This window comes from Coffea arabica, chromosome 6c (genome assembly GCF_036785885.1).
Source record: "Coffea arabica cultivar ET-39 chromosome 6c, Coffea Arabica ET-39 HiFi, whole genome shotgun sequence".
In the NCBI taxonomy this organism is placed as follows: Eukaryota; Viridiplantae; Streptophyta; class Magnoliopsida; order Gentianales; family Rubiaceae; genus Coffea; species Coffea arabica.
The window spans coordinates 22,364,367-22,382,935 of record NC_092320.1 but is presented as its reverse complement, the minus strand read 5'-3'; the positions used below and the strand labels follow the sequence as shown (position 1 = coordinate 22,382,935).

At 34.9% G+C, this 18,569-nt stretch overlaps 1 protein-coding gene across 1 annotated transcript; it reads right to left on the bottom strand.

Moving 5' to 3' along the window:
* Positions 1-13,710: 13,710 nt before the first annotated feature.
* Positions 13,711-18,148, bottom strand: LOC113691973 (putative SWI/SNF-related matrix-associated actin-dependent regulator of chromatin subfamily A member 3-like 1). Its single transcript, XM_027210301.2, has 4 exons — positions 17,585-18,148; positions 15,428-16,644; positions 14,935-15,220; positions 13,711-14,732 (listed from the first exon to the last, which is right to left on the bottom strand). The coding sequence occupies exons 1-4, from the start codon at positions 17,997-17,999 to the stop codon at positions 13,933-13,935; spliced, it is 2,718 nt and encodes a 905-aa protein (XP_027066102.2). The 5' UTR covers positions 18,000-18,148; the 3' UTR covers positions 13,711-13,932.
* Positions 18,149-18,569: the final 421 nt, after the last annotated feature.

The window sequence follows — 18,569 nt, the reverse complement described above, 5'->3', positions numbered from 1 at the left end:
GGTGAGCATGGGGTTCCCCAACTCTCTGGCTGCTGAAGCCTAAAGCTCTAAAGGCCGCCGGCGGCGACATCGTCAAGGCCACCGACTGGATTCTCAGCCGCAGCCAAACAACACCCAGTCCTCCTCATCGTCATACTGCTGATACTGCATATTGCTGATACTGCAATATAAACTGCAAGCTTTGGACCTCGATGCTTCCTTTTTGCTGATTGCTATGGATCAAATTGGAGTTTGGAGAAGGAAATAGAAACGGCAGGCAAGGCAATTTTCGGCAATTGCAGAGAGAGCCAGAGAGGAACCCAGGACGACTGAAGCCGCGAAGCGAAGTGCGAACTGCGGCGAAGAGGAAGTCTGAAGTGAAGTGAAGATTAGGGTCTGGTCAAAATTGAAAATTTTGTCAATTTTGACTCAAAAATTGGAAAACCGCGGTTCACGGTCCGATCCGGTTTTGAAGGTTTGAACGGGTTTTTACGAGTTTGACCGAATTTTTATCTAAGTCAACATAAGCTATGGACCGGACCGGACACATGGCCGGTTCTCGGTCGAACCGGTCAAACCGGCCGGTCCGGTCCGGATTTGAAAACATTGCAGACAGTATGACACAATGTGTGGAGCCTATAGTATCACAAGACGGTCCAAAGGATCTAAGGCCTCCCAGGTTGTGTTTTGTACAATTTCACATAAGTTTGTCCCTAGTATAAATCAGAAGAATTTCGGTATAAATCATTTTAGGTATCCAAAAGTTAGAGATTAGTGCAAATAAATTGGATTTGAGTGTTAACAATTTGAATTTAGGTATAAATTAGGTACAGTTTATTTGCTATCATCTGGTATAAAAATCAAGTATAGTTTGGTGCTTCAAGACTTAGAAGTTTTGGGTTTTAATTTTCCTTCCTTTTTCCGGTTCATAAATCCCTCCTCTCCTTTGCTAGAAGAAAAAAAAAATTCAAGTAGAATGTGGTGTAACTTGGGGGTAAATTACTAATTTACCTCCAAATGGCACGAAATGGAACCTGTGAGTCTGCCCCAGTCCAAAAGTGGCCCGAGTCAGTATAGAATATTCATCACCATACTAAGGTTGCTAGCGAGGCAACGATGGTTACAACACTCCACTAACTGCGAATCGAGGATAGGTGCGGTTAGACGTCTGCTGTAATTATCCAGTTGCTGCACTTCTCATATAATATGGTCTACTCTTATATAATTTTACTATACTCATAAATTTTATTTATATACACCAAGTCCACGCATCAATACAACTGTATCTGTAAGCATACATCAAGTTGTGAACAAAATACAACAATTATAGTGCCATATCCAACTGTATCTAACTCAATCCCGCATTCTCCCTTTCCTCTGACTATACATTCAATGCATTTTGAGATGTAAAAAGCTACTAAACTGCAGGAATTCATTCGGCACCATGGTTCAAAGACTCGACCCGGCCGAGTCGTTTATCGTTTCGGATCCTCCTGATACGATATCGAAATTCCGAGATACTTGACTAGTCGAAACGTTACTGTAAAGGGTTGAAACTGCCGAGTCATCCCGAGTCAACTCGAATTTTTATTATTTTTACTAATTTTTTAATTATTTTTGTTTATCATATTTTTATAATTTTTAGAATATTAAATATTTCAAAAATTTGCATCTCGCCAAAACCGTGACCGATATATCGAAACCGATATGAAACGGTTTGGGCCGCGACTGCAACTACGACCGTGACTTTGAACCCTGTTCCGCACAGCTCTCGCCTCTTGCCACTCCAATCTCCTGTCACATTATAGAACAACCATGAGCATTTTCCTGGCTAAAAACATGTCACTGGTCCCTTATCATCGATCACTGTTGAGAAAGGTGGTTTGTGATAGTAACCATGATCATGGCCATTGTATCCATGCACCTCATAATTGTATGAAGAGGAAGAATACTTATCATCATTGGTGAAAACAGAAGCCTCAGAGACGAAATAATTCTCCGGATTAACAGAAATCCAAGATAAGGCTGAAGCAGTAAAGTTAGCAATTATCAAAGATATAGCTAAGAAGGGATGGAGGAAAATACATATTGAGATCAACAAAAAGCACCTTATTGATCAAATTGGGATGCAAATTAATAAAGAAATCAGGATAGCTACAGTTGTTGAACATATCGAATCAATGAGCTCCTTATGCCCTTCAGGTTCACCTAACAATGATAGGAATGATATTTGTATAAATCTGAGCAATTTTGCTCTAAGCATTTTCTATGACTTGGAATTGGTTGATCCTGTTCCTTTGGGCTAATTTGCCTGAATTGAATGTCTACTTAGGCCTTTGCTCATATCATGTATAGTTTTTTCAATAATATAATGCAACTTATAGTCTCGACCAAGGAAAAAAAAATGAAAGATATCTATAACAAAAAGCTAGCTTACTCGGCCAAGAAGTTAAGATGTTCAATATCGACTTTCCACCCTAATTGCACCTTAACCAACAAAATCCAAAGCTTACCGAGAAATGTGATTCAACAAAATGCACCATCAATATGAAATGTCATAATACCAAAAGTACCAATTTACAAATCTACCAACATAACAAGTTTACCTATTTAAAGAAAGGCACTGCATACACAAATAAGTTAATGTCACAGCAATAAATTTCCCAACTATTGCCAGTCATGACTGTGAGAAAAGGTCTTCCACAGCCGTAACATCATCAAAACTTCTAGATGAAATTGCAGATCATATTTTTAATTATAAAAAAAGGAAGAACGTTGCCAACAAATGCAATAGTTGGGCTAATTTAAATAATTTCTTAGAAGCTTATAATTGTAAAATGACTTATTCAACTTAAAATTGACTGAAATCATACAGGCGGTAATCAAAATAAGTTCTAGCTTCAAACAGACTATTTTATTCAGAAGCAAAAAAAAAAAAATGAAAAGAGACCTAGAATAGCACACTTACACTTCCAAAAACATAACAACATTGAATAACTGAAGCATCAGAAATCTGAAGTAGTTGGCCAAAAGTAATAAACCAAAGCTCTCATTGACAGCTAATTTTTCAGAGGGATACACCATTATCTCCTTTTTTTCTTCTTTTGTGAAAAAAAGTCTTTGACCCAGCTTCACTAGTTCAACAGAGTGAGATAAATCATAGCTCCCAAAATTTCACCCTTTGCAGAGAAAGGGGGAAAAAAAAAAAGAGTGTATGATTATTTGCCCGGCCAAATGGTTCTCATAGGATCTTTAACTATCAAAGTTTGATAATTGTTTTCCAATTGTTTTCTAAAGCCAGACAGGGAGTTTTAAATAGGCAAAGAACAACTCTTAAATAATTATTACTTTTAAAAAAAAAACAATAAAAGTAGGTAAATGGTTCCCATAGTGAAAGAAGAAGGAAAGGGTAGCTTACATTTTACCTTCTCAAAATGCCTCGCTGGTCTTTCAAACAAATATGTGAGCAGCACTAGCTGAGTAGAGATTTTAATAAACCCACTAGTCAAAATAGGTTTGTGTTTGGCTTGTTCAAGTTTGAAAAAAAGTCCGATTATACAATAACGATCGACCTTGAATACAAGATTAGACTTATTTAGTAATCAAGTTAAATACGAATCTGTTCACGAATTGCTCGAATAGGTTCATGAATACATGTTTAGTTATAAGAATAAGTAAACACAAGCATAAATACCTTATATATATTATTAAATATAAGAATATATATATCTTTTATTTTTCTAAAAAATAATTTACATAAAATTAGTATTATTTATTTTTCTAAAATAAAACAATGTAATTAATTTATTCAAATTTAAGGATTATTTTTAAACAATGTATTTCAATCATTTTCAAACTCAGATTCGAGCTCGAGCTCGAATAACTAAACAAGCTAAATTTAAATTTGAACTCTAATATCTCTACAGATTAACCAGTCGAATTCGAGTACATTTATAGTTTGTTTTAATATCCGATCAAGTTTGAACATTATTTGTTTGTTTAACTAGTCGAATCCAATTGAATTTTTAAACAATTAGCCTCGATTCAAAATTTTGAGATCAAGATCGAATTCGTGCTTGACCCTATACAAGATTAAAAAACTTCAAACCTTGATTTTTTTTTTTTTTTTTTTTGTAAGTGGGAAGGCTTGAATCCAAAACCTCCTACTTACAATTCTTTCCACCTTACCACCTAACCCAACCTTCTTATCAACCTTGAGTCCAATTCAGTTTACTACTTGATAGCCACTCAAGCTCAAATTTGTTTCTAATTTTTAAGTTTTAATATTATTTTATAGCATACGAAATTTCTGAATAATAAAATAATAAATGTATAATCTTATATGAGAGATATATTAAATAAAAAGCATAAAAAAAAATTACTCAAGCCTAACGGAGACTTGATGAGCCAAATATGTACAATACTTATTCGAATTCGAGCTTGAGCCTGTTAAAAGTCAAACTTGGATCAAGGTCAAATTGTTCGTTAAGCGATCAGTTGGTATATAACCCTACTTAGCACCCTTCGATATAGAGGTTGCTTTGATTGCATGTTTAGTAACAAGAAATTTTGAAACTAAAAGTAAAGAAATATCAATAGATGGAAAGAATCTTCATAACTGTAAATAGTTTTCATGCATTTAATTTTGATCCCCAAAAAAAGGTGCTTCGACGAGCACAGAAACAACTATTTATTAGTACTTCTTTCATAGAAAATAAACACTAGTCCTTTTAAATCATGTAATATTTTCCTTAGCATGTTAGTTTAATTAAGCATGCTTGAAATCGTAAGCGTGACCTAATGGTTCCCATAGCGAGAACACCGAGTGAGAGTAGCTTACAAGTTACTTTCGCTCGTCTTTCTAAAAGGCGAGTGAAACTGCCACCACCAATGGTTTGGTTGTGTTTTGACTTTTTTTTACTGCTTCATTTTTTATTTAACCCAGTGCCTTCCCAATCTTGAGCTTCTTCTTTTTCTTTTAGGAGGTGTCATATTTACACTTCTTCAAACTAAATCAACTTTCTATTGCTTCTTTACACACTACTAACCTAAACTTCCATACAATTTAACTGATTCTTCTTGTTTGTTCAATGAATATTTATCCAAAAACAAGAAAGCTAGACTAAATAAATCCATTTCTATTGAAATTAATATGGTTTTATTTTGATGGCTACTGTAAACAACTTCTAGCTTTTCGATGCATAAAAAACAAAAAACATGTTTTCAAATTTTTTTAACAAATTTCAAAAAATCAACTTCATTTCAAATTTTGTATTAGTGCAAGCCCTTTAAGCAATTGAGTGCTTTGGATTGTTTTTTTGCGTAAATTTAGAACATTTCACTGTAGATGTGCATTTTAAGAGCAACTTTGGAAGAGTTGTTTTTTGTCTGACATATTTAATGGTGAGTTTGGGATTGGTATAGTTGTGCTTTAATGTGCTTTAATGTGGACATTAAGTCCGCATAATGTGTGGGAATGAGGTGCCTATCATTTGGATAAACCTTAATAATGAGATTGTAGTGCAAAGTAGATTGCTCAATTCTTGGAATTGAACTTGAAATTAATTTTTTTTAAAAGAAACTAATCTAAATCTTATGCTAATTGTTACACGGTGCTGCTTATTTTAATGTACGCAATGGTCTACAAGAAACATCAGGCAATGCTCTTTTGGAAAAATTAGACATAAAGGGAATTACAAGCATCATATAGTCATAATTGATGATTACCAAAATCGCTGAGATGAAAGGTATAAATACATGATCAATTGATAATGTAACTATGATTATGAGAAATTCATGTTTTTTCATCATATGGTTATATATAGTGAGATTTTGATAGACTGTAATTAAAATTTGATGTTAAAATGGTATGCTAAACATCAAACTTCTACAAAATGAGATGATATCTTTTTTCTTGACACAAGGAGGTGCAATAGGAAAGAAGAAACTGAGAGCAATTTTGATAGCAAGTGGATAGATATAATAACATAGCATAAGTTATATAGGAGAACATGATAAATACAACAAGACTTTTGAGGAAAACTATTATAGGCTAAGGTACCACAAGGTTCTCTAGTTCGAGTAACAAAAGCCATGTGACTAAACTGAGAAGTTTCTATAATAATTTAAAGGATTAATCTTCTATACACTGACACTATATATACTTTCATTCGAATTTGAATTTGAAACTCAAATTTTGTATATGTATCATATATTCAACCGTGATAGTATGTACACCGTCAGTATATATAAGATTTACTCAATAAAATAGACCAAAATCTGAATTGTCTGACCATCTATTGTAAAACATGCTCCACATTCACCTGATTTCTTCTCCTCTTAATTTACATATAGTATCTTTCATACTACAATGAAAAATGAACAAAAAGTTCATTAATTAAATTGTAAATTTTGATAACATCATACGTTTCTTAAGATTAATCCTCTCATTCTCGTACTACAATCTTGTTCTCAAAAATAAATTACAAGGACCTAATTAAAACCTCGGTTAATTAGTTTTATGTGCAATCATGTAATTGAGCATAAGATGAGATATAACTTGCAAATCCAAAGCTATACACCAAGAAACTAGTGAATGCATTAGAATATGAAAATTCTCTAATATCAATTATAGTAATATTGTACTTACATAATTCCACTAAATAAGTTAATTTCTCAATTTAACAAATAAGAGGATGCAAGAATAGTCTACGTATGAATTGCTGCACACAGTGTTTGTCAAGTTGCTCATCAGTGACTTGCCTCTGCTTACACTCACACTCTAGCCTAACCATTTCCTTCTGCGCTTTCACTAATTATAACTTCTAGATGTTTAACTACCATCATAATTATTGGAAACCATAATCTCTAAAAGTTTCAGCCGGTCACAGAAACATTCAAGCTTAATTTCCTAATCATGTTAGTTTAAAAAATAACTGAAAAAAATTAAGAAAGATCAAATTTAAGAATAAAAAGAGATCAAAAGTAATTACTACTTCTCAAGGTTGAGCTCCTACAATGATCATTCTCAATTTTCAACCAACAGAAACCGAAATTCAACCATAATTTTCTGAGCACATCAACGAACAAAAATCTAATAGACTAAATTTAAAAATGAAGAAAAAACCTAGGCAAGAGGGTGAAAAGCAATTACTTCTTCAGCAAAAACACAAATCGCGTTCACTGTTTCTTCGATTTTTTGGTGAATGAATTGAACCATCTGTCGGATCTACTTGGAGACATCTAAACCATTTTGAAAGATGAATTGAACCTATTTGACAAAAAAAATTTCGTGAATAAAGAAATTAAGGTCATAATAATATATTCAAAAAAGAAGAAGAAGAGAATTCTCTGTGAAATCAATCAAGGAGAAATTTGAATAGAACAAAATTTTAGAAATTGTAAATTTATTAGTTTTTGCACCAATTCTCACAGCTGACTACCCTAATATATATTTACTTAACTTCAAAATTTGCCCATAAAGCCAACACAAATTTGCACAAATTGACTATACAGCTGTTATCGTCTCCGAAAAAAAAAAGGTCACCTCAGTCCCAGAAACAAACCATACCAACGCAAAAACATCCTCATATGATGGATTCTATTCCACAAAAAGAGAAACAGAAAACCTCCAAAGTAACAGAAGAAGCAATAGTAATTGCTATAATTTCCCATGATAAATACTCAATACCATTCAATGGAGGGCCTGCCACGATACTAAGCAGGTTTCTTTCTAATTAGTTCAGTTTTGTTGGAGGTTTTACATCTAAATAAGGGCACAAAAAGAAATTGACACTGCTGTTAGCAATAATTAATAGTACAAATAGCAACTAATGTATCAACAACCCTAACCAAAAGACACTTTAGCCCCCAAAGAGGTGGAAGAAAAAAAGAGCCAGCACTTCAACACCAACCCCCTTTTATATAGTATAAGGATGTTATTTGATAGACAAACATACAGTAATATTCTATTGGTGAACAAAATTGTTGTACATGAATAATATATTCACATTTAATCAGGTGCAAAAATATAGTGTAGCTGCACACAAATACTGTTACAAATACAATATTATTGAACGAAACACAACTTTACGTGGATTCAAATTGGGGAGCACATGCCCCCACCACCTCATTAAGATTTTGTTAGTATCTGGTTTGTTTGGAACAAATTTCTTTTCCACTCGTTTAGGTTGTAAAATCTGGGAAGAAATGGATTGGACGGTACAAAGGAAGGAAATGTTCGAAACCTCCTATTTACACTTAAAAAAAAAGGTTTGTTGTTGTTTGTGCGAATTGACGGGAATTAAGTGTTAATCACTCGAAACCTTTTTCCTTTCTGTATTGAAACCTATATTCTACTGCTAAAATAATTCTAGTTTATTCAGATTTAGCTTTTTTGTTTTCAACAAAATAAAAATAAAAAAGTTATAAAATTTGATATACCTAGTAGCCTAGGACCCTAGAGGTCAAAGAAATGCATTGCTTAAAGCACAATCCATAGCCTGCATTCAATCCTTTCATCTTTTATCTACAAACCAACTCACAATTTTCAAAAACAATAAGTGCTCCATTGACAGCTCTCATTCATCCAAACTTCAAGTGCCACAGTTTTTTTTTTTTTTTTTTTAAAGTAAAGTGTTGTGATGTTGTATTCAGTATCTTTTATAGCTTTATATCCGTCAGGCCTTGATCCAAGCGTCGGCTTATAAGACTCAACTACAATGCTCTCTGGTCTATCCAGCTCCAGATTTGGCCCTGACAGCCTCTAAACCGGCGCCAGATCTTTAACATGGTTCTCTCCTTATTATTATTATTATTTTTTTGGCTGTTTTCCATAGTTACAATTTTTTTGTGTGTACAAAGGATTAGTATTCATTTTTTATGTTTTGACTTTTCTCTGCATTTTTATTTTTGATACATGTACTTTGGGAGGTAAGGTTTATATTCTCCTCTATATTTTCTTAAGATGATTAATAAAATTTAAGGCTAGTATCCCTCTACCCTTGTATGGGGGTTTGCCAATCAAAAAAATATTTTTAGAGAATTACATAACCACTGACACAAATTTTTGTAAGTTGATTTAAAAAAAATATAATGTGGAATTCTTTTTTAGTTTTCAATTGTGAGATATATATTAGAATATTTGTAAAGTAAATTTTGCCAAAAAATGACGAATAGTTTTTCCATTGAAAAAAAATATATATATTCTAGAGTCGATAATGAGAAGGTTATCTAATGTTTCAAATCATGAGAACTCAACGCAAGAAGTTGTAAAATGTTTAGTATGCTTTATAAAGAACAATTATCATTTGATGAATGAATTCGATTATGCAACTTTTTTTTTATAATATTCATAAGATACATTTGTGACTTCTATTTTCTTCATTTAAGAGTGCTACTTTCCCACAATTAAGATGACTTTTTCTTTAAATCATTTTAGCCATAGCTGAAAATTAATTTTGTCTCTGCCACTATTTGCCCCTATTAAGTTATTTTTCTCAAAATGCTTTGCAATTTCAAAAAGACCTTAAAAAGAATTCTTTGAGCAAATTAATAAGTTGTAAATTTTATAAAAATAGTCCCTAAACACAAATATAGATAAACTAAACCTATAACAACACCATAGTTAAGCTATTATACACACTAAGATCCACCGTCCCCTAATAGAGAGAGACAAAAGTTTTACCTTTTCTACAGTTTTAAATCATGTAAATTGATATAAATAAGTATATGTATATGTATGTCGTGTGATTCAAATTCAATTACTATTTTTTTAAATAAGAATACACTATACACTTAACCACTTAGTCTTTTTTGCAATATATACATGTTTTTTTTTTGGCGTACAGGATTCTAGTTGTTTGTCTTGTATGGGTTTTGATTATCCCAAATTAATTATAGTTTTGACGATAAAGATAATTCCATGTTTAAGTAGAGTGCATTATATAATTTTTTTTTTTATGTGGTAGAAAACAAATTCAGCATGAGGCATTAAGGATATTATGGTATGCAGCAGCATTTCCAGATGAGAAATTTGAAAGTTGGAAAATGTTGGGTTTTCCTAAAGAACTTAGATAAATTAACCCTATTCATTGCTTTCTTTCTGGTTATTCTCTCTTTTTTGAATGAAGTTTGATTTGTTTGTGTTCCTCATTTTTTTGTTTTTCAGTGGAAATTTACTTTTCTTTGCCAAAAATTTCCCACAAAAGAATTGCATTTTCTATTTGTGCTCTTTGGATTTGATTTTATAAGTATTTTAAATAGGAGAGAAAACAAAAGAGTGCTTCTTTGGGAAACTATTTCTAAATTTCAATCAAATTTACCATTAGGTTTAGTCTTTTTTAGTTCACCATTAGGTTTACACTTTTCTAGTTCAATTTGGAGAACAGGTCCAAAATCAAGATTAGGGTTTGGAAAACAAGAAGTTTAAGTGGTTTGATGGCAAAAATTCAGATAACTACTTGGCCAAAATTTTATGCACTTTTGCATGGTTTTGTCCTAGCTCTGTTAGATCCTAGATTTGGGAGGACTCCAAGATACTTTTGTACTAATTCACAGTGCAAAATTGCTAAACCTAGGAGGTACATACCCTTTCTTGACTTGGGATGAAATTGAATCTTATCCAAAGTTTTTAGTGTATTTGAACAACAATTTCTAAAACGCAAAGGATTCGTTGTTTCTGATTTGAGAGAACTCCAAAATACTTTTTGTACTAATCCACAGTGCAAAATTGCTAAACGTATGAGGTACATACCCTTTCCTGACTTGGATGAAATTGAATCTTATCCAAAATTAGTGTATTTAAACAACAATTTCTAAAACACAAAGGATCCGTTGTTTAAAACGTCCAATGAGACAAGTGTTTTTAATTAGATAGTTGCAAAGAAATTGAGCCAAAAAATGGGTTTTATCCAACTTAAACCTGATTATATCAAGATTCAGTATGAATTCAGTGTGGACGAACCTCGTTGCAATTTTCGGTGGATTTAGCCTTACTGAATCCAGTGTGGACCAACTTTGAATATTTACATGGATTTAGCCTTTGTTAGTATCCCCAAGATTTAACCCGAAGAATAGTTTGCTCCGTGCAAACTCCCTCCCAACTTCACGGTACTTCATGGTCGGAGCAAACTTCCTGAAATGAGCGGCTCTGGTTAGACTAAATTTGGTTGTTTGTCTTCTCAGGTTCACTTGGTTGGCTCAATAACTCTTTGAACTCAAATTACGGATTCAAAATGATTAACTTAAAGTTATTAATAATCCAATGCGCCAAAACTATTATACCAATCCTTTCAAGGCCTGACACTCACCCCTCACCCCTCCTTTAGAACTTTGCGTCCTCGTAAAATTCGCTCATAATCTAAACTGTCCACTTAGTTGTACACAAATTTTATAAGTGACTCTTACAAACTCTACAGGTGGTTCCCTGTCCAACACGACACTTACTCCCTCAAGTTTCAAAGGTGGCTACCCTCCAACGTGATAGTTTGTCTCACACAGCACTTAACTCCTTGTATTTTCTTCTGTAGTCAAAATCATAACACCACTTGAACCTAAATTCACATCGTACAGAAAGTATGTGAGGTTTGCCTCGAAACCATTCGTAACACCCTAGATTCACTGGGCTAATTTAATAATTTTTTTAGCTAAAATCACGGGTTCAAAAATAATTAACCCAAAGTTATTCATTTTATCAATACAAAGAAAGCAAAGCAAGATGAAATCTATACACATCTTACTACGACTACTTGAAATTGAAGCATTGGTGTCCATTCATCGAACTTCCATAATACAACAAAATCCATACTCTAGATTTCACAATCGTTCTAGTAGATTGACTTTCCACACTAGCTATCGAGGCGCGCTCTTTTTTTTAAATTTTTTTTCAATAGGGAGTGATGGGGTTTAAGAAGTAAGAGAAGTAAAACCCAAAATCTCTGGGTCCTGAGGCACACTCATTTGTGTAAGAATGGTAGCTTGTAGGATAAAACCTATTACTTGTGGACACAGTTATTAAACCAGGTCCGACAAGGAACTCGGTAGAAGGACTAGGTCAACAGGTCACTAGTACATCCACTAGGTCATTGATTTAACTAGTGAGTCACTAAAATTAATACACATCATCTAATAAATATTAGTATCTAAAAACACTTTATTAGATACACATCATCTAACCCGATTGACTCCTATTTTGAAAGAGTTCAAATGTTTGCAGTACGTGGCGCAAGAGTTCAACTGTTTATGAAAACGGGCATAGTTTATAAGATATGCAGAACTGACAAATTTTATGCTTATCCAGTTGTAGGCAAATACTTGGATAGATCAGTTCTATGTAGAACTAGTAACTCAAAATTTGTCACATCACCTTATCAACTCAAATAATAAAGATGTGGTAAAATTTGGACCACTAGATCTAGAAGACCGGGTTTACTCGAGCTTTTGCCAATGCCAGAACATTCCAGAGTAAATTTGAAAATACATCAAGTGACACATTTAGTTTACACCAAAAACAACAGTCTTATATATAGCAAAGATAACCAACAACCTTTGGATTGTTGGCTACCACCATCTTAGTGGGATGAGAGGTCAAGAGTTCAAACCTTACCTCACACCAATTGTCATTATATTTGGCTTGTCACTTAAAGTGGCTTAAATCCATACTAGTGCGTAGTGTACTCATCTGGTCCGATGGTGGTTCAGTCCCCGTCGGTTCTCCCCCATTGGCTCAATTGGGCCCTCCCCTTAGAATAGGTTAGAGTAAGAGTAGAAGCAGGTGTAAATTAAACTAATGCCGATTGTTATATATATATATATATATATATATATATATATATATATATTGCAAAGATATCTACATTGGAACTAATTTGTGCAAGATCACTTCAAAATGAATTTAGATTGATCCTGCTCGCCTGTCCAATACCCATGTCTATTTCCTTCAAAATGAATTTAGATTGATCCCGCTCTCCTGTCCAATACCCAAGTATATTTCCTGCATTCTTTTTTCTTTTAATTCTTTTTTATTTTTTATATAACTTTAATATTTTTTATTTATTAAATTTCTTTTAATCTTATTGTGAATTTATATTTTTCTAAATTCTTTTTTCCCTCAAATTTTCTTTTACTTATTTTCTATGTATATTTTTTTTTAATCATTGATTTCCAATGTTGCTAAATTTTAGTTGAGGAAAAAATAAGTCCTATAAAAACTTAAAAAGACTTGTATTTATGGGTACAAAGAAATGGCATTTGGAACTACAAGTCATCATAAGACTACCAAGACTAGACAAAGTATTTTCTAATAAGATTATAGATTAATGACTTCTATATTACTCCCAATATTCATTTTGATCACTATTCTACTAGAAAAGGAGTTCAAAATCATTTACAGGTCTAAAAGAACCCCCACTAGCGCTGTTTAGGCCCTCTTTGGCCTGATTGCGCAACCATTGAGTTTAAACCAAATACATCAAGAATTAGGACTACAAGATGTTCAAACCCAGAATTTTCAATTAAGGGAAAGAAAGAGGAAACTACCACCGACATCAAACAAATATAACAAAACTTCAATCAATGGAAAGAAAACAAGACTCAACAACTGACATGATAAGAATAAGTTGTTAAGGTTATTCCTATAATTCTCAGTTTTCATGTTCAGCTGCAGATCAAGACAGAAGTTTTATAACACTAAAGCGACTGAACTATTTTTACAGTTCCAGAATCAACCCCATATTGAGATAAAGAACTAAATATTTGCAGCTGAAATCATCCTTGAGTTACTATAATACAAGAAAAGCAAAACAAAGTATGGCTATAATACATCACTGACATATTTGGATGCTCTGCAACTATAACATTAAAAATACCTTTGCAAGCTGGGTACTCAAAAAGATTAGTTACATCAGTATGGGCAAAAGTAAGCCATGCAGGTATCTTATGTAAAGTAAGACTAACTCACAAGCACATCAAGGTCACGAGATCTTCTTTGTTGATCTCCCTTTGGCCTTGAGGAACCCTCCTACCAAAAGCTTTCCTTGCGAGCAGTTTCTTTTGCTCTTGTAATGCTAATATTCTTTCTTCAACGGTTTCCTTAGCAATCAACCTCACAATCTTCACGTCTTCTTTCTGTCCAATTCGGTGGATTCGATCCATTGCCTGTTCTTCAATTGCTGGATTCCACCACGGCTCTATCAAGTAAACCCTAGAAGCAGCAGTAAGATTAATTCCAACTCCAGAAGCTTTCAGACTGGCAAGCAAGATTGTCGGTCCTTCAGGTGCTGGTACATCGAACTCTTTTAATACTTTTGCTCTCTTTTTGGCATTCATCGAGCCATCTAATCTCAATAGCCGGAATCCTAGTGCTTTTAGTGGCTCTTCAAGAAGGAGCAACATTTTCTGAAACTGTGAAAAGACCACTGATTTTGTTGTTGGGCTGTGATCCCTGGATGCAGAAAGAAGCTGTAAAAGAACAGCAACCTTGGATGAAAAACTGGAAGACTCTGGAGTATCTTCTGTCTCAGAAAGATTTGGAGGGGCTTGGAAGAGGTCCGAATCAGATAGTGGATGGCGGCACAGTGGACAAGATGGGTTTGAACGTCTGATGGTCTTGAGGATGCACGATTGGCAGAAGATATGAGCACAACAAGTAATAACTGCATTACGTGGTGGGCAAATACAGATTGGGCAGTCAAAATCTTCACCCTCTTGCAGCACAGAAAGCATCTTTTCCAGCAATTTGGGTTCTTTTTTTACATCTGCACAGACTCTCATATTAAATCAAGCAAAGGGAACAAAGGAAACAGAGAGGATTCAGAGTTAATAGATCTAAATCATTTGCAAACCTCTCTTTATAATGATAGCCTTGCCCATTAATGGGAATAACAAGCTAGCTAAAGATCAAGCATTGCAGACAATGCAATGTTCAAATACAACTGGACTGAGCTCAATATAGATTACCTTCAAGTGAAGGAAGTAACTCTCTGATATCTGGAGGGCACAAGGCCAAAGCATTGCAAACCTGCCGAAGTCGTACAAGTATGCTGAGTACTGTTGAATAGTTTCTAACTAAAGTGTCACCGCTGATATAATGCGTAATAACTTTCCTGGCTTCAGATTCCATCTTGTCATAAACATCCCGTTCTTCAGCTGAGAGATCCACAAGAAGCGTCTCCACAGATTTTGATGGCAAACCAACCAATGCCTTGTCCTTTGTCCTCCTCAAAGATATGGCTGCCATAAGAACCTGAAATTAAATTTTGAAATTTGTTATGCACAAACAATTGGCAAGGAGCCAACACTGGATTAATGATTGAAGAATGCTACTTCTCACAGAATGAAATTTGTACACGAATATGTAACTCAACCCAACTTCTGAACCGATCAGATGAGTCATAAAGTATATTTGGCAGGCTTGGTAATAACCAAATACACAGAAAACAATGTCCTTCACCTGAAGACGCGAGATGCCTTTCTCATCTCCTGAAGCAAGTGGGCGTGCTATCAAATTATTCCAGTAATTCTTAATTGACAAAGGCTCAAACCTCAGAAAAGCCATTAACGAAAATAGATCAAACGAATGATTCTGTATTGGTGTTCCAGTGACAAGCCACCTTCTCTTGGCATTCAGTTTTGTAACCGCACGACTTTGCAGTGCATTTATATTCTTGATCAAATGCGCCTCATCCAGAATTATTCGCCTCCATTCTATCTTCTTCACAGGAGAATCTTCCCATGGATCTTCAGCAGCCAAAGTGGTGTAAGTAGTCAGAACTATATCATAAGCCTGTAGCACATTAGCATCTTTCGTCCTTTCTCCATAGTACATGTACACTTTTAGGCGTCCTCGTATAGTGTGCTCTCCTAATTGGTTTACCCATGATGAAAAAACAGATGGTGGACAAACGATCAAGGTGGTTCTTGAAACCACAGAGTTGTGTGGATCAGAACTACATTTGGACTTTACTTTAATGTCACCTGCATCTACAACCTCAGTCTTCTGCCTCTTTTGTTGAGTATTAGTGCCTTTGCTGCCTCTTTGTCTTTTGGACCGCTTATCAATAACAACAATAACTTCTTCTTCTTTCAATTCCAATTCTTTTCCAACGTCTCCATCACCAGTGTCAACTGATGAAGGACCAGGACCATGGAATTTGTCAAATGCAATTAAGGAAAGCAAAGTAAGAGTTTTTCCCAGTCCCATGTCATCAGCAAAAATTCCACCTCGTAATGGCTCTGGCTTCTCATCTGTCATGTAGTTAGTCAATACATTAACATAAGCTCCACCTCTTTCTTCCCAAAATGGAGGTAATTCTAAACAATTTTCTCTCTGAACTAACCAGGCTAAGCCTTCCTTTTGGTGCAAAAGCAGCTCTGATTTTATCACATCTTTAGGGGGTTCCAATGCAGCCAATGCTCTGGTCTGACCAATTTTCTCATCCAACAGCTTAAAGATCTCATCTACACTCTTTTCACCTTCACCAGCTCTTCTTTGCCTCACCACAGCAGCTTCAGATAAAGCAAATGATGCGTTGTTCTCTGAAATAAGCTGCAATCCAGCAGCTGCAATGTTCGATTTCACCGCATCAAAAGCCTCTATTCTTGCAAATATGTGAACCTGGCAAGGAATTTTGAATCTATTGAACCTCGCTGATGCCTTCGGCACAATACCTTCAATATAAAAATATAACATCAATAAATATAGACAAGTAATAACAGATAGGTACGTCACCACAGATATACCTATATATTAATCTTTCATCTTTTTAAATCCAAAAGGAGAGTAAAATAGCTAGTCACTCAATTGTTCCCTGTTGATATAATGCCTCACATAGAGCTTATAAAACACAGCCCCAAAAAAAAAATTACTAAAGAGTGTATGACACAGTTTCCCCCTTTTATAGGTTGTATGCTTGGGTTGACCACACCCATCATGGTCAACCACAAAAGGTTTCATGCTAATGTGTGACAATGGTATGTCCTGGTCACCAACTACATGCTAACAATCATATAGTAAACCACAATCCACTAACAATCCTATATTAAAAATTTTCTCACATATTAAATCAAACCACTAACAATCATCTAATAAAAACCACAAAATGAAAAAGAACAAAAATCATCCTGCATTCAGAGGTTCCAGGCATAGCTTGACCCAAAACCCATCCGGTCAATCATACAAGAATAAACATTCTATACATGCTGACGTGTCACATGATACAATTTAGTCCACAGTCCACATGCACCAGCTACCCTATAAAGTTTCTTGCGTACAAAATATAATTAAAGTCAAATAAACTATTAAAACAATTGTATTGAATCTATCAATTGTGCAGACATTCTTGTAGAAAGAGCACGTCTACCTCACGCGCCCACAGCCCCTCCACCCCATCGCGTCAATTAAACGCATTCCTTGCCGCACCCTCCATTTTAGTAACTCCGCCCACCCCTCGCCTCTTCCAACTCACAAACAAATTATTTTTAATTTTTTAAAGAAAAAAAATGTGAAACAACCGAATTCAAATAAACACTTACATGCATGCTCAAATACATGAACAAAATCAATAAAAAAAAATTAATGGGATTCTAGAATTGCCCTTAAAATTCATACCTTCGACGGCGATCAGACGGGAATCGATCATTGGGGCAAGGACTTTTGCCGCCATCCGTTCAATGTGGCCGACCTGAACCGACCGAGTGTTCAAAACCTTAATGGCATTTTCATCGTAAGCATTGAGGGGCTCTCTGACCAGACCCACCATTTCCCGGCCGTTGATGGTCCCATTGTAATACTGAATGCCGACCACGTTCACGATTAAAAATCCCACCATGTAACTCTCCCCGGGGGAGTGGGGGGAGGAGGAGGAGGAGGAGGAGATTGAGGACCGAGAAAACGGCAGGTCGCGGTGGTGGCTGTGTCTCTGATCACCGGAATCATTTCCGCTACTGCTATAATCTTCCTCGGGAGAAAGGGGCCAGGCATCCAAGTTGAGGAACTCGTCCACCGGGTCGATTGCAGCGGTCATTTCTGTCTTTCGGTTTCTTTTGCTCTGCAAGAGTGATTGAAATTGTGAGATGGGGAGGCGGAAATCAAAGGTGGGCGTTATGGTTTTGCAAAGGGACAAAGAAGATGGTTTCAGCACTTTCAAAAAGTAGGTGGATGGGGGGTGTGGGGTGGTGGGGGAGGGGAGGGTGGGGAGTGACGAGGTTTGGAAGTGGTGCTGGCTGGGTTTTGAAAAAAGGGGGAAGGCGGAAGAGGTGAAAGGTGTAATGTGTAGGGAGGGGACAAGTAGCAGGAGCTGTTAATTTTTTTAAGGCGTGTTTGGCTGGTGAGAAATGTTAACCGAGTTTTATTAAGGATACTTTTTTTTTTTTTTTTTGGATAGATTTTTAATGAAATTTTTTCTTTTCCTTCTCTTTTTGGCGGCAGTCTAGTCTACTAGTAATACAAAAAAGGAATAGAGGGTTTAATTAGTGCTTTATTTTATTTATTACAAGGCTCAATTAAGTCAAATTTCACTAAAGATTTTTTTTTTTTTTGGAAAAAGAAATTTCAATAAAGATTCTAGTACCTTTTTTTTTTTTTTTTTTTTTTG